We start from the raw sequence: 15554 nt of genomic DNA, 5'->3' as shown, positions 1-15554 counted from the left end.
GGGTCTCGAACCCGCGGGCTCAGGCAATCCACTCACCGCAGCCTCCCAAAGGTGCAGGATTACAGGCTGAGCCACCGAGCCCGGCTTGACCTCCTGGTCTTAAGCCATCCTCCTGCCTCAGCCTCCCAAAGTGCTGGGATTACAGGTGTGAGCCACCGCACCCAGCCCCAACTCTTTCTCCTCATTGTCTGTCCAGCACTCTTCCTCTGAAAGGCCAGGCATGCCATTACTTCCATGGGCTGCTCTGGAGGGTGAGAAAGTTTCTCTTGTTTGGGTCAAGTTTCCTCCTTCCCCAGCCCATCACTACCACCCGCCCATGCACACACCCACATTTCCCCAGGTCCTAGCTCTCTCCAACAGAGTCACCCAACACATTATGCTTCCTGTGCCCACCTGAGATTGGACACCAGGACCCCATGCTCCTTTCTGTCCTTCATCTTCTCCCCAAGCCCCTCCCCTGACTGGCTTCCTTCTTCCGGGTAGTGCCGGTGGTAAGGGAGCAGAATGAAACCTGAGTTCCACATGACAGGAGACTGGTCCCTCAGTGGCCCTCTCTGCAGGGCAAAGCGCCCCCTGCAGGGCACAGTGGGCCTGGCTAGGCGGGAGGCCCTGTCTTCCCCAAGCTGGGAACTGGGGACCGGGTTGCACTCTGGGGAGTCTTGACCATCCCTGTCTGGGAGAATCTGGCCCCTACCCCCTGCTCTTCCCTCTGCCTGCTGTGGCCCTTCCCCTAGCAGTGACAATGCAGTGGCCTTCAGAAGGATGCCGACCTCTGAGTCCAGGAAATACGAGGCTACACTTTTCTTCCTGGAAACTCTTGACTTTCCACCGAAATTCTCCATGAGAACTGGCCTTTCACTTTCCAGAAAGTCACATGGCACTGCTTCGGGTCCTCCCAGGCCCACTGTGTCCCTGGAGCCTGCCAAGGGATCTGAATGTTCAGACCAGCGCCTGGGAGCTAAAACCAGTCTCTTCTCGCAGCAGGAGGGGCAGGGGAGAAGCCTGCCTTTGCCCCCAGGATCCCAGGGCAGCTTTTAGACCCTCTCAGAATCACACGGTTCAAAGCCGTCTACACCCACTCACCATTTGGACAGGTGCAAAGGAGTGGTCACCAAGAATTTTCCGGGTCCTCCTGCCATCTGACCCCGGGCCATCAGGCAGGACCCAGCCACCTGGGATAAGGGGACAGGAACGAGGTAGCCCTTCTTGTAGGAGTGTGTGGCATCCTTCTATGGCCACTGCGTGGGGACAAGCAGCAGCCACCGTTATCTGGCATTAACTCAGCATCCCCCTTGAGGGTTTCTCACTTTACAGAAGGAGAGCCGAGAGGGAAGGGGGCTTGCCCAAGGTCCAAGGCAGGGCGGTGATGGAGGGCACTCAAAACCAGGTCTCTGCCCCCAACCTAGTGCCTGCACTCAGCCCCGTCTGCCCCCTCGGCAGTGAGCGAGGTCTTCCTGACCTGCCCCGCCTGCCTCCTTGTCCATCTCGGGGACTCTCTGACCCTCCCTGCTGAGGGAAGTCTTTGGGCGGAGTCTAGGGGTAGGCCAGCGTGAAGACTGTTTCCAGGGAGACAAGCAGTGACTGAACTGGGGTGGTGATGCAGACAGCAGGGAGAGAGTTGAGAGACCTTGACCTTTCGGAAGGAGAAGATGGAAGACCACCTGGCAAGGAGAGAAAGGAACAAAGCTGAGCCTGGGGGGAAAATCACAGCAGCACTGACATGACTGTACCTGCAGGAGTGGCGGCTCACGAATGGGATCCCATCTGACGCTTCTCACACCCCGTGAGGCAGGAACCCTCATGACTTCCATTTTATAAGTGAGGGGGAGTCACATGTCCAGGTCACCTAGCTAGTGTGTGGCAGAGCTAGGCTGGGAACTGGGTGGACAGGCTCCAGCCCCCCATGCCTTCCTCACGTTATCCTGGGGGTGCTGGAATAAGGAGGCAGTGACTGGCAGAAAGTGGTGACATGCATGGGTAGATGGGGCATAGCCCCGAGTCTGAGGTGTCAGGGTAGCTGAATAGGTCGTCTTGTCATTCAGTTAGATGTCTGAGCCTGAGTGGAGGTCAGGGCTGAGGCTAGGGTTTGTTTAAGAGGACTGTGAACAGAATGAGATTAATGGTCAAAGAGTGAGAGAAAGTTCTAGAAACAACTTTGAAAACTCCTGCTGTGAAGCAGTAGGGCGAAGAGGAGCCAGCAAAAGATTCAGAAGGAGGCCAGCCAGCCGCTGTGGCTTACGCCATAATCTCAGACTTTGGGAGGCCAGAGCAAGAGGATCAGTTGAGCCCAGGAATTCGAGACCAGCCTGGGCAACATAGTGAGACCTCATCTCTAGAAAAAATAAAAATATTAGACAGGTATAGTGGTGCATGCCTATAGTCCAGCTACTGGGGAGGCTGAGGTGGAAGGACCTTCTGAGCCCAAGAGGTCAAGGCTGTGGTGAGCCATTGTCATGCACTGCACTCCAACCTGGGTGACAGAGTGAGACCCCAACTCAAATACATATATTCAGAAGGAAGAGTGTCAGGAGACCATAGGATGGGGCCAGAGGGGATCCTGGCCCTGGCAGGATGGTAGGGATGGTCTGGTCTCCAGGAGGTCAGGACGGGGGTCCACAGGTACCTGTTAGGGCCACCTGCTTCTGCTTCACAAGCCTGGTTCCCTGGAGGGGAGAAGGATGCCAGTCTCTTGGGACTTGGAGGTGCTCAGAATGGACAAGTCTGGGACGGGGCTTTGTAAACTGTAAGGGCCTTCAGGGATGCGAGGGTCAGCGCAGGAAGGCAGAAGGCAGGGCTTGTATCCTGATGGCTGACATCTTCTCCCTCCTGTGGCCTTTCCAGGGCAGCTGTGGCAGTTGCTGGACTTTCTCCACCACGGGGGCCCTGGAGTCTGCAGTTGCCATCGCAAGTGGGAAGATGCTGTCCTTGGTAAGAAGTCAGCTGCGGGCCACCTGCCGCGGGGCCGCCCCAGACCCCACAGGAAGGACCCGGCCTGGCCTTCAGCCTCCTGCGGGGCGTTAAGCTGCCCAGGATGCTGTTTCGGGTAGGCATCGTGTGTCCCAGCCTTTTGGACGCTGGGCAGGAGAATCTGTCTCCACAGATGCTTTTCCCAGAAAGGACTGAAGTTCACTGAGGCAGCGGCCTGAGGGCTCATTCCTGGGAGGGACTGGGTGTTCCTCAGTTTGACAACCAGGGGCCTTCACAGGGAGGGACTCAGAAAGGCACAGCCTCGTGTGGGCAGCCCTCCAAAAGCTGTGTCCCTTCCCAGTAGCCTCAGGTGTCTTCGTGGAGGGGAGAGCTGGGGCCTGTGCGTCCATCCCTGACCCCCAAGAGGCATGCTTGTTTCTGCAGGAAATGTCCCAGCCACAGCCTCTGTGTGGAGAAGAGGGAGAAGGCAGGGTGGGGCTGTCGAGGCCATGAGGTCCCCCAGGTGGAGGAAAAGTGGGGCAGGGGCTCTGGCTGGGCCTGTCCCCTCGCCATCGCATACGCCACCATGTGACCCCATAATGCACACTGCACATGCATACCCACTGGGCAGGTGTGGGACATGGAAACATCCCCTGCCCTCTCACCTGCCTCAGTGGTCAGATGGTCCCTGAACCCCTCTGGACATGTGCCAGCTGCTGACACTTAAGAACACACAGAGACCGTCTCTGCCCTTGGGGAGTGTATCCCCTGGTCATCTTGCCACCACTAACGGGGCCCCAAGTGTGGCTCAGCCAGGGAGGCTCCCGCCTCGTGCCAAAGCCTCCACCTGCCTCCTGCCTCAGTTCACCTGGTCTGTGTCCTCCCTCTAGGCAGAACAGCAGCTGGTGGACTGTGCCAAGGACTTCAATAACCACGGCTGCCAAGGGTATGGCCCTTCCTGGCGGGGGCGTGGGGAGGGTGCTGAAACACCTTTCCATTTCCCACTGACAGTCCGCATGGGACCCGGTATATACTGGCACTGCCACAGACACAACCCACTGCCCTGGAAAGTGGTCTCCCTCTTACGGAGGGGGATCACCTCATGTGACCATGTCTCATGGCCAGGACAGGGAAGAGCTAGAACTGCGCCCTTTCTGGTTCCAGCCTTTGTCCTCTCTCTACTGTGTTGCTTGGCTGTCACTCCATAGCACCATCAGCCTTATTTGCCACCAGGGCTGAGGGACGCGGGGCCATAAGAATTAATAATGTGAGCCGGGCTCAGTGGCTCAGCCTGTAATTCCATGCCTTGGGAGGCCAAGGTGAGTGGATTGCCTGAGCCCACGGGCTTGAGACCTGCCTGGGCAACTTGGTGAGACCTCATCTCTACAATAGATCAAAAAATTAGCCGGGTGTGGTAGCGCGTGCCTGTAGTTCCAGCTACTTGGAAGGCTGAGGCTTCCCTGGGTCCTGGGTCCTGACTATGCCCTGGGTCCTGAGGACTGGGCCACAGCAGGGCTCTCTGCATGGAGGAGTCAAGCCCAGGAGGGGGGAGTATGAGAGGCAGGGGTCAAGGCTGGGATCCCTGAAGGCCTGGCTTTCTGCACATTCTGTGCCACGAGACACACACAGCCCCACAGAAACCTCTTGGAGCAGCACGTGTGGAGAAAGGGGTGCGGGCTGGAGTCGCTAGACACAAGAGCAAACTCCCAGTCACTTGCTAGAAGAGTGGGCCAAGTTGAAGGTCCCAGAGGGGTGCTAACCTTGTACAGGGACACCTGACCACACTCAAGGAACATTCCCACATAGGCCGGCAACTGGGATGGCCAGGATTCTAGAGACCTCGTCTCCTGGCCAACCATGGTCCGTGTGTGGCTCTCAGGTCTGGAAAGTGATGGGTAATGGGGTGTCTGTCACACTATTCTTTTTTTTTTAATACCTCCCCCCTCCCTTCCCTTCCACATTATTCTTTTTTTTTTTTTTTTGAGTTGGAGTCTCACTCTGTCGCCCAGACTGGAGTGCAGTGGCTGGTCCTGGCCACTGCAATCTCGACCTGCTGGGCTCCGGCGATCCTTCGGCCTCACCCTCCTAAAATACTGGGACTACCAGCGTGTGCCACCCCATCCAGCTATTTTTTTGATTATCTGTAGAGACAAGGTCTCACTATATTGCCCAGGCTGGAAGAATTTTTTTTTCACTGATGCAACAAATGTCACAGAGCACCTGCTGTGTGTGTAGGCCCCAGGGACACAGCACTCGATGGAACTCAAAGAGAATGACCTTCCGCCTGGGTCAGACAGAGCCCGACACGTGTAGAATTGATAGTGCCGGGTGCTGGCAGAAGAAAAAAATGAAGCAGGGGCGGGGGGCGGCTTGCTGGTTGACTACTGGATATTTATTTACTCTGGGAGGCAGAGTCAAGTAGAAAAAGACCCACCTTTGGAGCCTGTGTGACCCTGGGCACATTGTGCAGCCTCTTTGCCACAGGAGATAACAGCATTCTCCACACGGGATTGACACGAGGGGTCAGGCGGTCGTGTCTGGGGAGCACCTGCCCAGGTGGGGGCACAGTGGGCACAGCAGTGGCAGTGACAGGTCTCCAAGCTGATGCCATCCTGAGGGCCTGCACACTCCTCCCGACAGGGGACCTGGCATCGAGGGGGACCTGAGGCATGTGTGACTGGTCCTTGGACTCTGGGCACCTTGCCTGAGCCAGGGAAATGGGGCCACATTGCTGGCCTCTCAGAGAACCCCCCTGCCCCCGGGATGTGACCAACCAAGACACCAACCGGCCAGCTCCAGCCCCTGCGACTCCACCCCCGTTGGGACAGTCCCAGCGGCTCACCTGTGTGTGCTTCTCATAGGGGCCTCCCCAGCCAGGCCTTCGAGTACATCCTGTACAACAAGGGCATCATGGGTGAAGACACCTACCCCTATAGGGGCAAGGTAATCCCGGTGTGCAGTGCGCCCCCTCCACGCCGCCCCTGCCTCAGAAAACATCCCTCTCTCCCCTCCTGCCCCAGCTCCTCCTGTGGGATCCTCAGCACTGCTCCTCAAGAGTCCTCCTTCCCTCCTCTGCCTGCCTGAACCTCCCTCTCCTCAGGACCCCACCCCACCTGCCCTGTGCCTTCCTGCCTCCTCTCCTGCCTGTGGCCAGTGCCCTCGAGCGCCACCCTCTGGCCTCTCCCCTCCATCTGTGCAGTCGGCCTCTCGTACTGAGATGCTCTTCTGTGCCCGACTTGCTGAATGTGCCAAGGGTCTCCCACCATCACCACAGCCCCACGGGGCCACACCACACACCTCATCTTCCCCCACGCCTGTATGTCTCCTCTTACTGATGAAGGCATCGGTCCCCCATAACTCACTGGCACCCGTGTTCCTGTTAAGGGCTGGACCATCCGAGGCCGTCTCACGCAGGAGCTTTTGGTCCATCCTGTGTGCCACCCACACTTTGACCTCCCTTCACCCAGGTCACTGAGGGTGACCTCCCTTGAGCCTCCCAGACCCATCCCTGACTGCACACCTGCCTGTGCAGAGACAGCAGAGGCTCCACAGGGCCTTCAAGAGAAAGCCCAGACTCTCGGTCAAAACCCTTCTTTCCCGTCCCATCTCCCCATCATAGACCTTAGTCCAAGCCCAGCCGAGTGCTGGTTCCTAGGCCCCAAGCCCTGCTCCTCCCTCCAGTCCTGTCCCTCGTCATCCTGTCTCGGAAGAGCTTGTGCTTCCCTCCTGGTGACCTTACCTCTGCCTGCCTCTTTGTCAGCACAGCACTGTTCCCTGGACTGGGACTGTCCCCTTCTCTTCCCCTGTCACAAGCTCCTACTCAAGCTCTACTCTCAGCAAGTTTCCCTGGGCTGGGTCAGCCCCTCCCCAGGCTCCCACCACACTCCGTGCATGCCTGCCTGCCTCTGCCAAAGCCAATGCAGGACTGGCTCCTGCCACCAGACCCTGGTTTCTTGAAGACCAGGGTGCCTCTAATTCTCTGAAGTGACCCCCATCACTCAGGCCCTGACACGTGTAATTTTTGCTTAGTAAATGCTATCAAACTGGGGGGGGGACTGAAGGCTCAGGCCCCATGCCCCTGATGTGTATTCCATGACCATGGTGCCCTCAACAGGATGGTGACTGCAAGTTCCAACCCAAAAAGGCCATTGCGTTCGTCAAGGATGTGGCCAACATCACCATGGTGAGTACTGGCTGCCTCTCCCGGGTGGGGAATATGCTCTGGTCAGGAGGCCCCTCTCCACGCTGTCAGGACAACCTTCCTGGCATCACTTCCCTTTAAAGAGTTTGGATTATCATTGAGTCTCCATCACCATAAGGGTAGTGGGGGAGTGGCGGGGAGATGAGGCATACAGATCAGTGGGCAGGCGCTAGACTTCAGGTCTGTGCACATCTTCATCCTTGTGGCTCTGTTTTCTTGCCTGTAACATGCAAGCAGTTGTTCCCTCCTGCAGAAGAGGGTGTGAGCTCGAGTATGATGCAGCACGTGTGTGTGAGACCAAGGAGGAGGGTGAGGATATGCCAGGTTCTGCTGCAGTAACAACCACACACAGATCTGCAGGCCCTCCAGCAGTCAGTGTGTGCCTGGCACTCCTGCACCTGTCCACGGCTTCATCAGGGCAGTAGTGCTCACTCCAGGACCCAGGCAGAGGGAAAGAGCATGGTCAGTTATGTGCTGGCTCTAACGCCACAAGTCACACCTAACCTCAAGTGGACAGGGAAGCAGAGTCACACCCTAGTTTTCTCAGAAAGATCTAGAATGTGCATGAACAGCCCTCATGATTCCAGTGTGCATGTGTGCGAGGCTGTGAGGAATGGAAGAATAGCCCATGGAGTGTGCCAATGTGCGTGGGCCCACAAGTATAGGTAATTCATAGATCTTACATCACAGACGTTATGTCTATGTAAGTAGCTAAGTAGCTGTCTGTGAAGTAGCTACCTTTAACAGAGGCCTGTGCTATGCTCTCAACAGCAATAGCCATTACCTTTCTGGAGTAGGTGCTGCCCCAGCCACTTAGCATAAATTATCTCCCTCAGACCCGGAGAACCCTGGGAGATGGGTGTCATTATTACTTTCATTTTATAGATGAGGAAACAGGCTCAGGATGGTTAAGTAACATGCCCAAGGCCACAGAGCTAAGAAGTAGATGCTGGATTTGAACTGAGAACATGTCATTTCAGAACCAGGGCTCATTGTCTGGACACCATACAGCCTGCACCCTGTCATAGCGATGTCACCCTCTTTAGGAGACAGCTGGTGTCTCTCAACTCGCCAAGGCTGACCACTCTTAGCCATGAGATCCCACTGAGAGTTGAACCAGGCTTTTGTCGGTGACACCTGCAGGGCCCTGAAGAGCAGGCCAGAGCTGGCATTCAGCCTTCTCAGCAGGGTGGAAATGGTGTCGCCTGCAGTTCTCACCCCTGCAGAGGGCAGGCCTCCGTGCCTTCCTGTCTTAGGCCTGCCTGGACCTGTCGGGCTCACAGTCCTCTTCCAAGTACCCAGAAGGAAGGTGGTCACTTCCAAACAGATATTTGCTGAGTCTGGGTCTCTGCCTCCTCCGTCCGGGGGCAGGGCTAAGAGAGGGCTGGGTGCCCAACCCCTCCTGAAGTCACTTCCGTTCAGTGGGGCCTTGGCCTCAGCACACAGCCTCCACCCTCAATGTCACCACCTAGATGTCCCTTTTTGTTGACTAGGGACCTTTTGTTGTTTTGTTTAAGAATCAAGGGTATCTGTCTCCCAGGCTGGAGTGCAGTGGTGCAATCACAGCTCACTGCAGCCTCAAACTCCTGGGCTCAAGCAATCTTCCTGCATCAGCCTCCTGAGTAGCTGGGACTACAGGCGCCTGCCACCATGCCTGTCTAAATTTATTGTCCTAATTTTTTGGTAGAAATGAGGTTTCTGTTGCCCAGGCTGTGGGATCTTGAACTCTTGGGTTCAAGTGATCCTCCCACCTCAGACTCCCAGAGTGCTGGGATTACGGGCATGAGCCGCTGCACCTGTCCAGAGTACCAGATGGCCAGAGATCTCTTCATTAGGGAACTTCTACCAGTCCTTCCAATTGGGAAGCTTTAAAAAAAGTCCTGGTGCCGCAGCACGTCCCACAGATGGTGGTGTAGTTAGGCTGGGGTGCAGCCTGGGCTGGGGGACTTTTAAGGCTCCCTGGGGCTCTACCTGCTGCTTTCCCCTAATCTCTACAGCTCCATTCCAAAGCTGCGGCCTCCAGGAAGCTGCCCTGACTTCCCCTCCTCCAAAGGGGGCAGGTCCTGCTCAGAGGACACAGTCCTTTGCTGCGCCTTCTGTTTCCACCACCATCTCAGCCTTTTCCATTCATGGACTTTAAAGCCCTTGTGTTCTACCAGCAAAGCTCGGTAGACTGGCTTTAAGGCTGCAGGGAGCCCTGGGGCAGGAGTGGGGATGTCATGTCCATCTCTGCACCCTTGGGGGTCGGCCCAGGAGAGGACCTCAGTGAATGGTTGAATGATGGGTGCATGTTGTTCCCCGTGGTCCTCATCCCAGCGAGTGCAGTTTTCCTAGGAGCAGAGCAGGGGAGGGGGCCGAGATGACCAAATAGACTGGCCAGTGAAAAGAGGGGAGAGAGGTTATGGGGAGCCAGTTACCTGTACGTAAAATCAAGAACCTCAAGGATCTGGGCCTCGGGCACAAGGGGTGGGGCCTCCACACCAGCGCCAGGTTCTGCTGTGGGAGGGGCAGCCACCCCTTGGGGCTGCCTTTCAGCCTCTGGGCCTCTAGCTTCTACCCTGGGACAAAAGGCTGTACTTCGAAGGTGTGTGGGGAGGCGACAGAGGCTGTGTGTAATCCATTTCTTAGTCCTTCTGTCTGTCCACAGAATGACGAGGAGGCCATGGTAGAGGCCGTGGCCCTGTACAACCCTGTGAGCTTTGCCTTTGAGGTGACAGATGACTTCATGATGTATAAAAGGGGCGTCTATTCCAGGTAAGCCGAGGTCCCAGGAGTCAGAAGGGACAGCGGGAAGAGGCTGAGTGGGGTCCTGTCACCCTGCACGTGGGACTCGGGCTTGGCCGAGCTTCGGACTCAGGGTCAGGCTGTCAGTGACACCTACTGTGTGCTGGCGTTTTACACGTCTTCACACAGCCCATAGGTCAGGAACCTGGGTCCATCCCAGAGAAGGGGAAAGAGAATGTCAGAAGGAATATGATAGACCCAGGCTGGCCAGGGACAGGGCCAGCATATGAGACCTCTGTCCTCCACAGAAGAAAGCCCATGCTCAAAAATTGTAAGATACAAATTAGGGAAGAGACAGCAGCCACTCTACACACAGACTCCTGGAGGACTCACTACAGGGCTCATCAGAAAAACCAGGCTTCTAGCCTCTCTCTCTCTCTTTCTCTCTCTCTCTCTCTCTCTCTCTCTCTATCTGTCTCTATCTCTATCTCTCTCTTTTTTTTTTTTTTGGAGTTGGAGTCTCACTCTGTCACCCAGGCTGGAGTGCAGTGGCCTGCTCATGGCTCCCCACAACCTCAACTTCCTGGGCTCAGGTGATCCTCTGCCTTGGCCTCCTGAGTAGCTGGGACTATAGGCATGCGCCACCATGCCCGGCTAATTTTTTTATTTTTCGTAGAGACAAAGTCTCCCTGTGTTGCCCAGGCTGGTGTCAAGCTCCTGGGCTCAAGCAATCCTCCCACCTCAGCCTCCCAAAGTGCTTGGATTACAGGTGTGAGCCACCGTGCCTGGCCCTGTCCTAGTCTCTGTAATGGGTTTCCTCCAAGCTGGGCCTGGTGGCTCACACCTGTAATCCCAGCATTTTGGGAGGTGGAGGCAAAAAGATTGCCTGAGCTCAGGGGTTCGAGACCAGCCCGGGCAACTTAGTGAGACCTTGTCTCTACAATAAACAAAAAATTAGCCAGGCATAGTGGCACATGCCTATAGTTCTAGCTACTTGGAAGGCTGAAGCAGAAGGATCACCTGAGCCCAGCAGATCAAGGCTGTGGTGGCCGTGAATGTGCCACTGCACTCTAGTCTGGGCAACAGAGTGAGAATCCAACTCAAAAAAAAAAAAGGTAGTTCCTCCCCTGCATCTCCTTTGGCCTGTGTGTTGTGGTGTGAACTCAGCTGGGCACCTCCCCATCCTCTCCCCATGTGCTCCAGAGCCTCCTTCATGGTCTCCACCTTATGTTGCTGCCTCTAATGTTGCCACTCCCCAGGCCTCATCCTCAGTCCTCTTCCGGTTCCTAGACACTCCTAAACCCCATGGCCGACTGTTAGCCAAGGATGTCCAAGGCCAGCCTGGGCTCTGGACATCAGGCCCAGGTGTAGATCCCAGTGCCTCCCTGCTGCCTCCACCAGAACGGCCCCTGGAAACGTCAGGTCCTGCGTGCCTCCTCCAGCCCTGCCCCTCCCTTTCCCAGCTAACAGGCTCACCATCCCGCGGCTGCGCGAGGGCGAGACCATCGCCCAGCAGAAACCTCTCTCCCTTCTGTCTTCTTTCCCTCCTGGAGTTTCTGCCCCAGCCTCCACGGCCCTCTCCAGCTGCCTCCCTGGCCCTCTCCAGCTGCCTCCCTACGAGTTTGTCCTAGAAGCCTCCTTGCCCCCCCACTGGTCTGTGCTCCACAGGAAGCCAGTCAGTCTTCTCAAACACTCCACTGAAGTGCAATGGCATGATCACGGCTCACTGTAGCCTTGACCTCCTAAGCTCAGGTGATCCTTCTGCCTCAGCTTCCCAAGTAGCTGGGACTACAGGCACATGTCACCACAACTAGCTAAGTTTTTTATTTTTTGTGAAGATGAGGTCTCTGTTGCCCAGACTGGTCTCGAACTCCTGGGATCGAGTGATCCTCTTGCCTCTGCCTCCCAAAGTGTTGGGATTACAGGCATGAGCCACCACACCTGGCCTTGACACCAACCTTTAAACACACCAGTGACCCCCTCTGCCCAGTGTCTTAGCCTGGTTGGGGACCCTCATGACCTGGTCCTCCCTCTGTCTCCACGCTCATCTGGCATCAAGCCCTCCTTCCCATCTCCACCTGTTCCACCCTTCAGTGCAATGGCAGTCGCACAGAAGTTTCTAGGCATTCTCTGCCCCCTCAGGGAGGCTTCCCTGACTCACCCTGTTCCCGCCGAGCTGATCTCTCCTCCTCAGGGTCCCTGCCAGCCTGTCCACTGTCACAGCCCCCAGTTCACTATATAGAAACAGCCTCTTGGTCAGCCTGCTACCTGCCACAGCTGTGCCTGCTGCTCAAATCCTGACATCTGTCCCATGACCCAGTTACTCAACTGAATTCCTAACTGACCACTGCATCTTGTCCTCTAGAATCTTTTGGAATTTCCTCCTGGAAGCTAGTTCACTATCATAAATGGAAAAACCTGTATTTTTATCATAAGTTTAAATTAATCTTTAAAATAAATGCAGTGGCAGCAAGGCGTGGTGGCTCATGGCTGTAATTCCAGTTTTTGGGAGGCAGAGGCAAGGGGATTGCCTGAGTCTAGGAATTCGAGACCAGCCTGGGCAAATTGGTGAGACCTTGTCTCTATAATAAATTTAAAAGTTAGCCTGGTGTGGTGGTAAGCACCTGTAGTTCCAGCTACTTGGAAGGCTGAGGTGGAAGGATCACGTGAGCCCAGCTGGTTGAGGCTGCAGTGGCCACGAGCGTGCTGGTGCACTCCAGCCTGGGTGACAGAGTGACACTCCATCTGACTCAAAAAAAAAAAAAATGCTGTGACACAAAGCAACACTGTGGGAAATTCTAGCTGGGTGCTGTTGCCTGCAGAAGGTGCCTCAGGAAAGCTGCTCTCTCCTTGCTGGGAAAGAGGGATTAGAAAGTGTCAAATGTGGCTGGGCGCAGGGGCTCACACCTGTAATCCCGGTACTCTGAGAGCTGAGGCAGAAGCCTCCCTTGAGACCAGGAGTTCAAGACCAACCTGGGCAACATAGCAAGACTGCTATCTCTACAAAAACTTAACCAAGTGTGGTGGTGTGCACCTGTAGTCTCAGCTCCTGGAGAGGCTGAGGCAGATGGATGACTTGAGCTCAGAAGCTTGAGGCTGCGGATGCAGTGAGCTATGATTGCGGCACCACTGCACTCCAGCCTGGGCTACAGAGTGAGACCCAATTCTGAAAACAAACCCCGCCCAAAAAATGTTAAGTGTCAGGTGTGAAGACGGGCAGCACCGCAGAGTCTCTCTCCTTTCAAGAGCAGAGGAACCAAAAGAACGGAAGAGAGTCACTCTCCACATTCACTCCCCACCTTGCGTGCCCCTTCCCTCGGGAAACGTTGCTCCAGAGCCTGGAGAGCTGGTTATGGGTGTGACTGAGTCGTCCCTTTTATCTTTCCACACCATCAACTCTTTATATTTCATTTTCCAGCACTTCCTGTCATAAAACTCCAGATAAAGTCAACCACGCAGTGCTGGCTGTGGGATACGGAGAAGAAAACGGGACACCCTGCTGGATCGTGAAGAACTCGTGGGGTCCCCAGTGGGGAATGAAGGGGTAAGCAACTCCCACTCCCACTGCCAGGAGGGGCATGTGGCTGGTCTGGAGGCCACCCATGGGGCGTCTCCTCTTCCTTCAAGTTATGGCCTCCAAGAACAAGCTGGCCAACCAAGCCCTAGCCCAGGTCGGGGGGATGGGAGGTGTGGGAATGTGACCTCCACACCCCAGGACCCTTCTACATGGACCCCAGGTCTCAACAAGTCCATGTAGGACGCAGGAGTCGAGTTGGCTCAGAAGGGTCTGTCACCACTGGTAGGAAGACAGTCCAGAACTTAGAACCCTGCTAGGTTAAGCTGATGTCTGGGAGGGTCTGTCTTCTTTTTAGTTTTATTGGAGTTGAGTCTCATTCTGTGCCCAGGCTAGACTGCAGTGGTATGACCACGGCTGGGCTCACGTGATCCTTCCTCTTCCGAATAGCTGCTTATTGAATGTTTATTGGTACTTCCATCCAAGTAGCTGAAACTAAAGGCGTGCACCACTACACCCGGCTAATTTTTGGATTCATTGTAGAGATGAAGTCTTGCCATGTTGCTCAGGCTGGTCTCAAACCCCTGCGCTCAGGCAATTGTCTTGCCTCTGCCTCCCAAAAGTGTTGGGATTATAGGTGTAAGCCATCACGTCCAGTTGGGAGGATCTATCTTAGAGAAATCAAGGCAACACATGTATCCCTGGTCACTGATGGCCCCTCCTTCAAGGAAAAAGGCTGGAATCGGGAGGCCTGGGCACATGTGTTGGTGTAACTTTGTCCGTGTCTCTCTTCTCCAGGTCCTCATTCAAAAAGGAAGGAGAGCTTTGATTGGTTACCTCAGGGGGGTCCTAGTGGTGATTAAGTAGCCACAGGAGGGCCTAGTCAGGGCTAAGAGAGTCTCCATAAATTCTCAGGAATAGGCCGGGCACAGTGGCTCATGCCTGTAATCCCAGCACTTTGGGAGGCCCAGGCAGGGGGATTGCTTGAGCCCAGGAGTTCAAGACCAGCCTGGGCAAGACCTTGCCTCTACAAAAAAAAAAAAAATTAAAAAATTAGCCAGTTGTGGTTAACTTTTTAACCACAAAAATGCTCCTGTCATCCCAGCTCCTGTCATCCCATCCTGTCGGGAGGCTGAGGTGGAAGGATCGCCTGAGCCCAGATCGAGGCTGTGGTAAACCGTGATCATGCCACTGCACTCCAACCTGGGTGACAGAGACCCTGACTCAAAAAAAAAAAAAAAAAATTCTCAGGACAAGTGGGATATGGATAGAATGTGAAAGAGAGCTCACTTGGTCACTTAAGAGAGGGAAGAACAAATTATTCACAAAGTCAGGTCAGTAATTTCCTGGTGATAAAATAAGCGCAGTGCCACTGTTTGGTGAATACATTCAGAGGGCCTGATCCCTGGAGTCGGGTCTTGGTGAGCGGCAGAACGTTCCGGAAAGGTCTGTGGTGGAAGCCACAGCCGGGCCTCAATCCTCTCTCTCCCAGGTACTTCCTCATCGAGCGCGGGAAGAACATGTGTGGCCTGGCCGCCTGCGCCTCCTACCCCATCCCGCTAGTGTGAGCGCGGCGGTAGGACTGGTTGGCAGAGAAGGAGAACAGGCAGCCCAGGCCACTCGCTGGAAATCCTGCCCTGGAGGAAGTTGTCCTGGGGAACCCACCAGGGCCCTCCACTTTCTCCCTCACCCCACGCCGAGCCTGGAAACCCAAAGAAGAGGAAGAAGAGCCCCACCACGCAACACGCTCACCCACATCTGTTGACGTGAAGAGGATTAATCACCAGCCATGTGCCTTAGGGTGGTTTTGAATAGACTCAAACCCACGTGGACTGAGAATATTCCTTCTTTCCAGAGGGGCTACTTGCCATATTTGGAGAGAGCTCCAGTGCCTGCCTTCTGTGTCCTTTGTTCAATAAACATTCAGTGAGCACCTCCCTGGGCCAGGCCTTGTTGGGTGCTGGCCCAGTCCAGACATGATTCAGACTCTATCTGCCTTCAGGCTTGTTGTCCAGCGGGGAGGCATGGAGGGGTCCCCAGGCTCTGGTGGGGAGAATGGCTGGGGTGCTGATGGCACCATCCACCAGATGGGGTCCCCAGTTTAATTTGAGATCTTGCCGGGCGCAGTGGCTTATGCCTGTAATCCCAGCACTTTGGGAGGTGGAGGCAAAAGGATTACCTGAGTCCAGGGGTTCGAGACCAGCCTGG

General features: G+C 55.5%; 1 protein-coding gene across 1 annotated transcript in view; it reads left to right on the top strand.

Annotated features, from left to right (window-relative positions):
• The window catches only part of CTSH (cathepsin H), a 38808-nt gene extending 23755 nt beyond the window's left edge, over positions 1-15053 (top strand). Inside the window, exons 7-13 of the mRNA XM_021715311.1 lie at positions 2842-2928; positions 3798-3853; positions 5769-5850; positions 7022-7090; positions 9756-9862; positions 13251-13376; positions 14839-15053. Of these exons, the coding sequence (XP_021570986.1) occupies positions 2842-2928; positions 3798-3853; positions 5769-5850; positions 7022-7090; positions 9756-9862; positions 13251-13376; positions 14839-14914 (603 nt within the window). The 3' untranslated portion in view covers positions 14915-15053. The remainder of the gene's footprint in view (positions 1-2841; positions 2929-3797; positions 3854-5768; positions 5851-7021; positions 7091-9755; positions 9863-13250; positions 13377-14838) is intronic.
• Positions 15054-15554: the final 501 nt, after the last annotated feature.

The sequence above is a fragment of the Carlito syrichta genome, unplaced genomic scaffold, assembly GCF_000164805.1.
Source record: "Carlito syrichta isolate Samal-C Ts95f unplaced genomic scaffold, Tarsius_syrichta-2.0.1 Scaffold306981, whole genome shotgun sequence".
Lineage (NCBI taxonomy): Eukaryota > Metazoa > Chordata > Mammalia > Primates > Tarsiidae > Carlito > Carlito syrichta.
This window is presented reverse-complemented; position numbering and strand designations above follow the sequence as displayed.